This window comes from Argentina anserina, chromosome 6 (assembly GCF_933775445.1).
Source record: "Argentina anserina chromosome 6, drPotAnse1.1, whole genome shotgun sequence".
NCBI lineage: Eukaryota > Viridiplantae > Streptophyta > Magnoliopsida > Rosales > Rosaceae > Argentina > Argentina anserina.
The window spans coordinates 27851136-27863193 of NC_065877.1; the positions used below are offsets into that span (position 1 = coordinate 27851136).

At 38.7% G+C, this 12058-nt stretch overlaps 1 protein-coding gene across 1 annotated transcript in view; it reads right to left on the reverse strand.

Moving 5' to 3' along the window:
• Window positions 1-10161: 10161 nt before the first annotated feature.
• Window positions 10162-12058, reverse strand: part of LOC126800518 (pectinesterase-like) — a 4549-nt gene continuing 2652 nt past the window's right edge. The window contains exon 3 of the mRNA XM_050527888.1: window positions 10162-11009. Coding sequence (XP_050383845.1) covers window positions 10318-11009 — 692 coding nt within the window. The 3' untranslated portion in view covers window positions 10162-10317. The remainder of the gene's footprint in view (window positions 11010-12058) is intronic.

The following is a 12058-nucleotide window of genomic DNA, read 5'->3' on the forward strand; positions in this document are numbered from 1 at the left end:
TCCCTTGCGTTGCCAAGTGGAAGTGTTTTTGGAAGTCTTATGATTTAGTAAATAAGGTTTAAGGTTGAGCACTAGAAAGATGGATCATCTATAGTTCTCTAGCCAGATTTTCCGGTTCTCCCGTAATCCCGTTCAGTGTTACAATAACGATCGTTTGTCTTCAAAATTACATAGGCTTTGATGATCGTTTCTACTACAATCAACCAAACTATATAATTACTGAAAATGGAAAAATAAAATTGAGGATATAAGTATCTTGAGGTATGGAAGTTGATCCCACATTGGAATAACCTCGAAGTTACTTGTCTTAATTACCAACCCATCAAAGATCAGACATATGCACTCGCCTTCTCTGATCCATTTAGCATTTGGGGTTTATATAGAAACATAAATGAATACGACTATAATGACAAAATTATTAATATGTTCAATCAAACATGGCATAAATTCACAAACATATATGAACACTCATCTAATAATTGTTTGAATTTTAGAGCAAATAGCAGCATCATGCCAAAATATATATACGGCAATACCATGTGCTGATATGAAATTGTGAATGAAGCTCATTTTATGAAGCCGTCAATTGCGCCATCAGGCCAAGGGCCCCAAACATTAATCTTCTCTTCACATTCCATTTCTCCTAGATTTTCAGTATATATTTTTCTTCGATAAGAAATGAAAAGAAACCTAGTTACATGCCTCTTAGATCACAATTTCATTTTCCAATGTACGAGGAAAAGGATAAAACATAACTGCCAAGTACAAAGAAGATGGCTGGAAGGTAAGACACAAGGAAAGAAAGAAAGAAAGAAAGAAAGAAAGAAAGAAAGAAAGAAAGACTTGGTTTGCTGATAGGAAGCAGCAACATACATGATACATATAAGAGCGCACGTACTTCATATATATATATATATAATGCAGTATGACATACTGATGATCAACCAAAGAAGCTCACAGCATCTCACACCCTCTATTATAGTCCTAACAGCTAGCTAGATTGTCCATTATATTTGATAATAAGCTTTTAATCAGAAATTAGATATAAGTCCAATATTGAAGCCCCTCTTTAAAATACATCCACACTCAATTTTTCTTTCAATCTATACTCAATTTTTATTATTAATATTTATTCCTTTTATAAATATCTGATTTGTCATTCTGATATATAAAAAGTTAGACTAGATTATTTCCTTAATCTTAGGTTTTTACATCTATTTAAATGTGGAATTAATGTATATCGTCCATAAGTATTTCATTGTTTTAAATTCATATTAATAACTTCAATCTATATATATACTCATCACTAAGTAATCTGAGCTATTTAGTTTTGTAAATTTTTCACAGTGTTTGTTGTTGTTCTTACATCAATCAATTCAATTTTGTAAAGTTTTACACAATTCTTGTTTTTAAGAAATAAGAGTTAGTGAAACAAAGATTATTGAGAAATTATTATCGTAAGATACTTACACATCTTTATTCTTGAATGACATTTTATTTTCTCCATGTTAGGTATATTATAACATAGATCTATTGTAAGAGGTATAATACTATTTTTTGAAATGAGAAGCATATGTATATATATACATTACAAATCTAATAAAGAGGTATATTAAATTCTCTATATGCATGTTTTCCTCAATAAGGTACAATATAAAATTTATAAAATTCCCCTATGTCATTACATTTTTTTTTGAAGTGAAGCTTGTGAACAAATGCTTCTAATCCTTAGGTTGAAATTAAAAGAAATACATATTAACTAGGTTATCTCGTACATATTAACTAGGTTATCTCGTACATATTAACTAGGTTATCTCGTACATATTAACTAGGTTAACAATGTTAACTTCTACCTTTATATTAGGGTATACAGAAAAATTAGTGTTGCAAATATCAACCTACAAATTTTCAAGTTTCAACATAAAAATTTACCTTTACGAAAGATAATTTAAATTACCAAAATATAAGTATTACATTCATTATCTACCTTAATTTGAATTAAAATTGTAAAAAAAATTCTTGTTTCAGGATGAAAAATTGTGTATTATTGAATGATATGGGGGCCTATATATAGGCATTACAAAACCACAATCCCGTAGGATTCGGAGTCCTAATCTATTACGAAGATGCTAATCTATCTCCTAACAGGAAACCTATTAGGCTAAGACACACACAAAGGTAGAATAGTAATTCTCTCGGAACACTCCTCCTTGTGTCGCATGCCTAGGTTGCATGGTGCACACATTGTTGCCTCGGTAAAAACCTTGTCAAGCAAAATAAAAACCTCTTGGGTAAAAACAAAAGCTTGATCGAAGGGAAAAAGAGCACAACGCACCGTCTATATTTGATAGCATCATGTGAGGTAGACTCCCCCTGAAGTCTACGAAACAACTCCCCCTGATTAGTGTCATAATCATGGAGTACAAAGAACAACGTATACAACGTTCATTACATGCTTCTTAAACGTAGTCTTGGGATAATGATTAATCATTAATCTAGCCACACATCCTTAGATCATACATGTTATACTTAGCCAAACTTAAATCTTAGAAAACAAGATTGCATAACAACTCAAAACAATGAGTTTGCAATGAAAATCAGATTCTCGGATAGAATGACCTTCATTCACTTAAACGGCCATAACTTCTTCGTCAAAATAGATATCAGCGAACCGTAAAATGTTCTGGAAAGTAGACACATGTGGCTTTCCAGTGACATAAAGCTCACAACCTAATCCGATCTGAGTAGTTCACAGTGCTCTATCGAAGTTGACTGACTTGAAAGTTTTCGGATAGAACTGTCCTACTTTTCTAAAACGACCATAACTCACTCAATATGATAGCTATGAAAAAATGGTTGGTGTTCCTGGAAAGTAGACATATAGGCCTTTCCAACGGTAGTAATTTCACAATATTTCATTGAGCGAGCTGTCTTGTAGGTCTCGTTGAAGTTGACATACGAAACTGGACAGATTCTGATTTGTCACATTCAATGTGTCTTTCGCAAAAAGAATGGGGGAATGGACCAATGAAGGACTGATTTTGGTCCGAGACGGAACCGTACGCATCCTCTACGCTACCAGTGTCGACTACTACACCAAGGCGTACGTTGATGTTGCTGGAGCTGCTGGCGGCGTTGGTGTGGATATGATTTGTGTTGGTTCACCAAGTGTAGAACTAAACCCATGTCAAAGGAGCAATCCAAGTCCAACGACAATGCATAGGCGCAGAGTTAATCACGTCATAATGAAAGCAATAGTGTCCCAAAAACACTAACATGTATGAATGTATAGCTCATTGAATCTCTTCATCATCTATACTTAGACGGAATAGAGAATCAAGAATTAGCTTTCATATGAACACATATGGGTATGAGTTCTTGCAACCGATTGTACTACATTCTCTCGAACGTCGCAATCTGATTACATAAGCTCTCCGTGGTCAGGAGGCATTTAAAGTCCCTCGGGCACTCTCATATCTGCGTCAAGATCCTTTTACATATATTCTATGACCACTATCATATGCTGCAAATCAGTTTTCATGGACACTACTATTGATCAAGTAGCGGAAAGCAATTATGTCCATAACGAGAGAATATAACTCATCGTAGTCAATACTAGGATAATGAGACAATCTTTGCGCCATAAGTCCTGCATATATCACATGACTTCATCTTTCTCATTACACTTACGAATAATGACCAACATAACAAGTCTAGTTCAGCCTGTATTGATTCTTTCCACTTCGGTCAAGTTGCTCATCATTGATACTTTACAACGGAATAAGAGCATAAGCGAATACATCATCAATCATGGGAGATCAATCCATTAAACACACGCGCGCGCTATATACGATCAATTCATGAGATTTCTATTCTTCTCTAACATCAACAAAAGGAGTCTGTAGCGTCCCACAGAAACTTAGTTGATACACATGTTTAGAGAATATCTCTTGATGATGGGCGAAATACTTGTGCCTACGCATCTCGCTTCTTTCTGGTTTTGATTCCAGAGAATAATGGTCTCCCCCTCATCTAGGTAAGAGCCAAGACCGAAGCTATGGCCCTTACTAGTCCATATTTGCATTTGCCGCCCTTGTTTTGTGGTGCAATACCACGGGCGCCGACAACACCACAGCGTACGATGGTGCCATCGCCGGCTTCCTTCCCACTGTCAGGGATGGTGCCAACGATGCTAGGACCAGGTCATATGAAATTCTCTCATATTCTGAGAGTTCCAACCTTACTGGCACATCACATCATTTATGTGCGATCTTGTCACTTTCGCAATATCGGTAAAGTCATTGAGCATCAAATCTTTGACTTTCTGGAGGTAGATAATGCGTTGCACATTTACTCACTTTGAGTAGTGCGGGATCTTAATGAGACATAGTGCCACACCACGTCAATTCCTGGCATTAAAACCGGAATGGGAACATTCCATATCTCCCCCTAACGATGGGAAGTATGTCTCATCAAAGTGACCGTCTGCTTATATCGCAGGATAAAGATCAACGGTTGTAGATTGGAAATAGCGGACAAGTGTTGGTGATTCATAAATCATAACCAACCAGAATACTTAATCGTTTCAAGTAGACCCATTGAGATAACTACAATAGAGACACATAAACAACTTTAACCAAATAGGCGTTTAATGAAAAGAATGTTGGGATCGTATCCAGTAACCATCTGGTACACACTAAACGCTTAGCAAGTTGTGGGTCTAAAACGAATAAGTGTTGCTGCATGCAACATCATTACATATCCTCATGCAAAAATCGGCAGGTTAGTATCCATAACCAAGTCTGAGCTCTGCTGGATCGTGCAATGAATGAACATGAGGAATAATATGTTCAACGACGATCCCAGTAGATATGCAAAACGAAATCATCAAAGTCGTGGAGGTGAACTCTCCAACGGTATCCAATCAAATATATTTGAGAGGATAGGAAGGGTGGTGAGCCCTTAGAATGATGATCATAGCTAAAAACTTTAGCGAATGCAGCGTTTCTTGTGGAAAGCAAAGTGACATGTGACCAACGCGTCGATGCTCTTAACCTATACCATAAAAATACCGAAAAATGTCCGCATTCGGTTGGATAGGGTCCACTAATGTCACCTTGAATACTTCGTAAGAATGGAATGTTCTCGGTTGGAGCCTTAGCAAATAAGGACTTCCTTGAAATCTAGCAAAAGAACAAGCTTTGAAAAATGAGCGATGGGTATCAGAGATTACCATGGAGGCATTAGAAAACACGGGAGGCATCACAAGCTCCTGTGAAGAATGGGATACCGCCACTGATGACCTAAATACCATGGAGCCGCCGAATGGGGCAGGCTCGACCTCACCGTGCATGGCACGGATAGGCACGGCCTCACTGTGTGGAGCACGGGTGAGGTGGTTCTCCAATCGTTTCGTGAACATGAAAAATAGATGATCATGTGAATTTCAAAGAACTCGAATCATCATATCTTGTTCAAAATGACCAAAAAATGATCATGTCAAAACCGAGAAGACAGTAAAACCGAACCTATGATTCTAAGAATCTTGAGTAACATAAAGCTACTGTTGCAGGCAAGCAAAGTTATGTCTAAAGGCTAACAAAGCTACTGTCTAAGCTTGAAAAAGCTATTGTCAATGAAATCTGACAGATTTATTCCTCTTCATTCTCAACACAAATATCAAGATGAAAATCCATCATTGGCATGTATGACCTTTAAAACTTAGCAAGGCACGAAGATATAAAATACAATCTCCGCACGAGATCCGTAAAACAACTACCTGCACCGTAGGACAGTGTGGGTGGTTACGCAATTAGCAAGACACTCGATTTCACGGTGGGACATTCTCAAAATAAAATTAAGAGAGTCAACAACACGGTGAACTTATCTAGACAATACGTCGTAGGATATTGTAAGAGGGGGATTGAAACAAACGTGTAATCCCATCGAGTGTATCACATGGCAATAGAACTACATTCTTCAACTTAAGAGTTGGAAAAACATTGTATTGGAGCAGTTGAATACCAAACAATGTGAGTGGAAAACCATCCATTTGGTGTGGGTGGTCACCAATAATAATAAAATCGTTTGAGCTATGAAACGGCGTGGAGAAAAACAAAAAATTAACCGGAAAATCATATCAAAAGAACTCAAAACCGGGTGAAATTTGGACTGGGAAAACGTGGCAGTAAAAACTGCTGGAAATAGGCCGGAAAAATGATGAGAACCGACGAAAAAATCGTCGGAAACCGGCGGCACCGATTGCCGAAAAATCGGTTGGCGGCGGCCGGAACTGGTCGATATGGAGGCCGAAACATTAGGTCTGACAGGGGACGCCGGTAGGAACTGGGTGGCGGTGCCGGAAATGCCGGAATATGGCCGGAAGGTGGCGAATACGCCGGAAAACGTTCCGGAAACGCCGGAACAGTAACCGAGAAAAACAATGTCAATTTTGACGTTCCGAGGTCCGTTTTCCAAATTTGAAGGTCCAAAATCACAATGTAGTGCTATTGGGGTCCTATGTAACTCAAAAACGGCCAATTTAAAACCACGTGAGTTGCAAACGTTGACCATGCATGCTAAGCCAAGGCAAATAAAATTCTCACGAGTCCATCTTGTAAACAAGAAATACGAGAAATTTTACTGAATATGCCAATATTTAATACAACACAAACAAGCTTCCAATTCCAATAGACGACTTAAGCTAAAGTCGAGCAATAATCATGGCAATGCCAACGTCATACTTGAAAAATAGTAAGCAGAAGACATAGTCAAAATAGATTTACTAATCAAAAGTCCGTAGCAACAAAATCTTGCATATCGGATTGGGCGGAGCCTTAGCCTGAGGCTAAAAAATGTGCTTATTTGAGAATAGAAGAATGTTACGTTTCAGTCTCCAAAATTCCCTCAAGAAATAGATACAGGTGCCAAAAATGACATGTATTTCTCTGATGTGGAGCATGCTTCAAGGTCAACTCTGGTAATACAACGTCATAGACGTTTATTGAATCACTTTAAGTGTGTCCCATAGAATGTGTTATTTTTTAGATCTTTTGTCAGCAAATAGTGCTGCTTCAGAGTAATGAATTTCAACTCAAATAAATGAGTACGTAGACCTTGAGATTATCTTTTATAGACATGAGTTTAAGAAAACTCAAACATTCAAATAACAGTTGTGAGGACGACGCATCCATAAGAAAGGAGGGCTGTATAGGTTCGAATAATCGAAACTATTCAAGTATGTAACCGGAATTAGAAAGAGTTATGATGTATATGGTCACAAAATAATCGATGCATATCGGCGATTCTCATTATCGCAGCTAAAACAGCGGTGTACTCAGACAACCACACGAAATCAATTTCTTCCCTTTAAATAATAACGTGACTCCCCCAGGACCGTCACACGAAAAACGTCGACCAAGAGGGGAATCATATCCCTTTTTGGTCTCATCGGCGTAATAAGAAGGCCGGAAAAGAAGACATGAAAAATGCTAATAGCGCCCGATAATTTATATATATATATATATATGTTCAAAAGCAGCAACTTTAAGAAAAATATACTTGTTGGTCTGACAAATAGACCGCATATAATTAAATTGCTCTGCAAATTGATTGGCATACATGAAGTTGCTTGATGAATTCCTTTTCGATCTTCGTCCGATAACATAAAAATATTGGGAGGATACGATCGAAATCGTATGTAGATAACAAAGTCCATCTCGGCATGAATGTCATCACCATAGTACGACGAGCAATGATTTTACCTATACGAGCACGTGAAATATTGTTAGAAATAAAAAACGTGTCAATGAACATTTAAATAATGAAATAGGAAAAAGGAAAAGAAAAATATAGTATGAAGCCCAAAGGGCTAATGTGCTCGGCAGGCCATAGGCCCAAAAGGGTAGAGAAGACGGGAGTAGCGTCTCTTGAGCAAAGAGTTTGCTTGTGCAGTTCGCGTTTCTTGCGTAGATATGCGGGAGGAGCAATTTTGAATGCTTTGATGCGGGGTCTTGCGGGGCAAAAAGATATTTTTGCAGAGCGAATGCGGAGGAGACCCTGCAAGGCTGGGCTGCATGCAGGGGCTGCGGGGCTGCGTGCGGGAGCTGCAGGGGCGGCGTGCGGGAGCTGCAGGGGCAGCGCGCGGGGCTGCATGGGCTGCATGCAGGGGCTTCGGGCGGGGCTACAGGGGCTGTGTGCGGGAGCTGCAGGGGCGCAGGGGGGTCGCAAGGGCTGCGTCGACGAGGAGATGCCGGAGGCCGGAGACGACGGCGGCCGGCGGTGGAGAAAAAAAAGTTCTAGGGCTCTAAAAGTTCAGAGTTTTAGGGCAAAGTGCGTGATAACGTGTTTCAGGATGAAAAATCGTGTATTATTGAATGATATGGGGGCCTATATATAGGCATTACAAAACCACAATCTCGTATAATTCGGAGTCCTAATCTATTACGGAGATGCTAATCTATCTCCTAACAGGAAACCTATTAGGTTAAGACACACGCAATGGTAGAATATTAATTCTCCCGGAACAATTATATAATTTTAGCAATAATAATGAGGTAAAAGGAAATCACAAGCAATCTATAATTAAGTACTTTAAAAGAGAATTTAATTTCATAGTTGACTAATCAGATTTAAATAGTGGCAACCTACGTAATTCTTGTTAAAATAAAAGACAATTTATAAGCTTAATTGAAAATATTGAGAAAATTAGAACTAAATGATAGGTGGGTTATTTCAAAAACAAGTTTCAAAAATGGGTATAAAATGAAATACTCTTTTAATCAAAGTTTTCCGGTGATTGTGGCGAATCTTTTTCACCAGGTTCCAATTCCGGCCACGACAACAAAAAGAGGTCAAGAATCTAGTCTGATAAAGAAGTGATCTGATTTACCCTGATTTTAGACTCTTTATTTTCTGGTTAGTTAATGTTGTGTACCAAAAGAACACAATTTTTACAAGAAATTTTGGAGTCTGATGTCTGTAAAAGCTGTTAACAAAAACCGGTAGGTATGTCATACGAATAGATAGGAGTATAAGTCGCTTGTGGCATGCTTATAAGCTTATTATAGTTAACACAGTATATAACCAGTTCTGAAAATAAGGTCTTGTATTTCATGCCATTCGTTAAAAGATCAAGAGAATCTCATTCTTAAGTTCAAGAATTCAATCTCATTTGTCTATGTCTATCAGTCTATCATCGTGCTCATCATGATAAATAGATGCCGGATACAACATTTTGCAAGGAGTTGTAAGTTGCCCTCTTAATTGGTAGAGAAATTGACGTTCATTGGGCCAATGCCATCTAATGCTCCAGGAGTAGATGGATGACAATCAGAGAGTGGAGACCGTTCACCAAACGAGACTTGATCAAATGTACAACATGAATTTGCCAACTTTTTATTTACAACTGAAGGGAAGGACCAACCAGACTACTTTGAGTCCAAGTTAGGTACACCGAAATTGAAAATGCTTCACCCCACGGTAAGCCAATTGGAAAATATTTGGAGTCCTCCAACATTTATAAGCTAGTGAAGCTAACTAAGTTTATAACATCAGTTTCATGTCAAGAAACTTCGCCTTTAATAGTAGACGTGTTTGCAGGCAAAAACATGTGGATATGTATACAACAAATTGTGTCTCCTTCTATTTTTTCCTGGAAGGAGTAATTCTGTAATTGGATTCAGCCAACTATTAAACTTAAGCGTGTATATAACGGCTATCAAATAAAAGTTTATACTCTTAAAAAAAATAAAAATAAAAAGGGGACAGAGAAAATTCCCACCACTGAAGCATAAGCCCCGTTCAGTAAGCCCAGAAGGACCAAGCGAATAACTGTATCAATCGGCCAAGATACTCTAGGTTGAAGAAGGCTCCACACGTGTCTCAGCCTCATTGAACTCCAACTCAGTAGAGTTAACCTGTTTCCAGGCCTGAATCTCTGCAGATAGTAGCCTGGGGACTTTCCTGGGCCTAATCCTTTTTCAAGAATCGCAGCCCAATCGCTTTGTCCAGTGGTGTTGAACTACATGATTCACCCCCTAGCATAAAACGGATGAGGAGGATCTCATCTGCGATGTGGGACTTCAAGCTCTTCAACAAAGAATCATACTTCATACTTGTATTAGTAATCTAAAGCCTTAAAATAGTTTATTGGGACACTTTTAAGAACTCAAAGCAAAATCAGATGTTCTTATTCATTAACCAATAGATAGCATGCAGTATATTCATTGATACTGCAATCAAAGCCGGAACAACACATTCACTCCATAACAGAACTCCTACAGTTACAAATTACAAGAATTACTACACATCTACATTCTACAGACCAAGGGTGAATGGAAAACCAGTAGCACTCAACCAACTTCCACCAGCAATAAACCTCCCTGGTGTAAAAGCCTGAGCCTCGGTGGCGCTTGTAATCACCTTGTACCCCTTCCATGTCACTCTCTTTGAAGTCGCAGCTCCAGCTCCAGTGTTAGCGTACTCAGCATAGAACAATGTGTCTAGGGCAAAAGTCCCACTCCACTCGAGCCACCCGGCAGGGTCTATGATATCAGTAATAGATGTTTGCATAATCACAGTCCTCGAGTACTCCTTCCATGGCCTCCCGAGGTATGATTTGAAGCTTCCCTTCACAGCTTGCAGGTCGGAAGTGGCACCGATCCTTGATTTTTGGATCACAATGCCGGTGTTCTGGTTGGGGTCGGTTCTCCCTTGTGCTGTGACCATGTTCTTCTGCCCAGAGTTGGGCTTTCGCGCATGGATATCACAGTTTTGTAACACAACTGCAGCATTGCCAAAGATGAAATCGACCGTACCCGCAATGAAGCAACCCTCGAAGAACTGACGGTTCGAGTGGACGTAGAGGGAGTCTTGGTACGCAAGAATGTCACAACGGTAGAAGGCCGAGAGATCGGAACCGACACGGAGAGCAACTGCTTGGTGCTTTGAGGGTCCGGCAGTGTTCTGGAAGGTGATGTCTCGGGCTAAGAATCCCGCACCAACCGCCGCTGCAGTCATACAAGTTTATACGTTAGGGCTTGAGAGTTAAATACATATACATAGTATACAAATGTAGGTACATATATATATACCAGATCGTACGTACTCTGTTTCAAAGTAGATATTGGTATTATATGTGGCATTTCGAAGAGATGACCTAACCCATGTGGCCCGTTTAATTTTTGGGAGATAGCTACTCTATGGTGTTTATTGTCTTGCTAATAATGTGAGCCTAAATAGTTAATGGTTTGCTAGGTCTGAACTGAAATCGATCAAATATGGGTGAGATATTATATAAGTGCAAAAAATGCAGCTTTTAAATTAGAGGAAGATGGCTAATAATTGTACTGGAAACATGGGGACAATAATCATCAATAGAATCCATTATGACTCAGCTATACAGAAGTTGGATAGGACCAAACACCATGAAAGAATATATCAAGAATATAACCCACAGACACAAAAGAAGAAAAGTCTACAGGAAAAAAGACAAAGGAAAAGATTAGATTTAATCTTACTCACATGCACATTATTTAGATAAATAGGTTATATGATTCTCGACTTTTCAATTCTCGACTCTTTTTTCATTCTAAAAAAAAATAATTTGCAATACAACTAAACCCTATATTGCTATATATGTAGCGTGATATGGGGAACCTAGCTCGATCATGCTTCACAATATATGGTTGCGTCCGGATCAATATTCAGAACATAGTCGGCATACATTTGAAAATTGGAAGAAGAAGAAGAAGAAAACACCATTTTTTCCAAGTACCAGATGCACAAGGAAGGTTGAAAGGTTTCTTGAAGACAATGCAACACGGTGACACATGGTGTAACATGCCTTGTGCTGGCTGCTATTGCAAACAAGATAGAGACTAGTTCTGTCCAACATAATCTCGAAATATAGAGAAAACTGGAGTGTCGGTGAATACTCTGATCTCAATTAGGGTTTTAAACTTGTCATGATTGAAGCAACTAGTAACACGAAAAATGAAAGAAAGTGAAAGAGGAAGCATCCTATACTGGGATATGCGAACAGCTAGTGAAAGCAGCT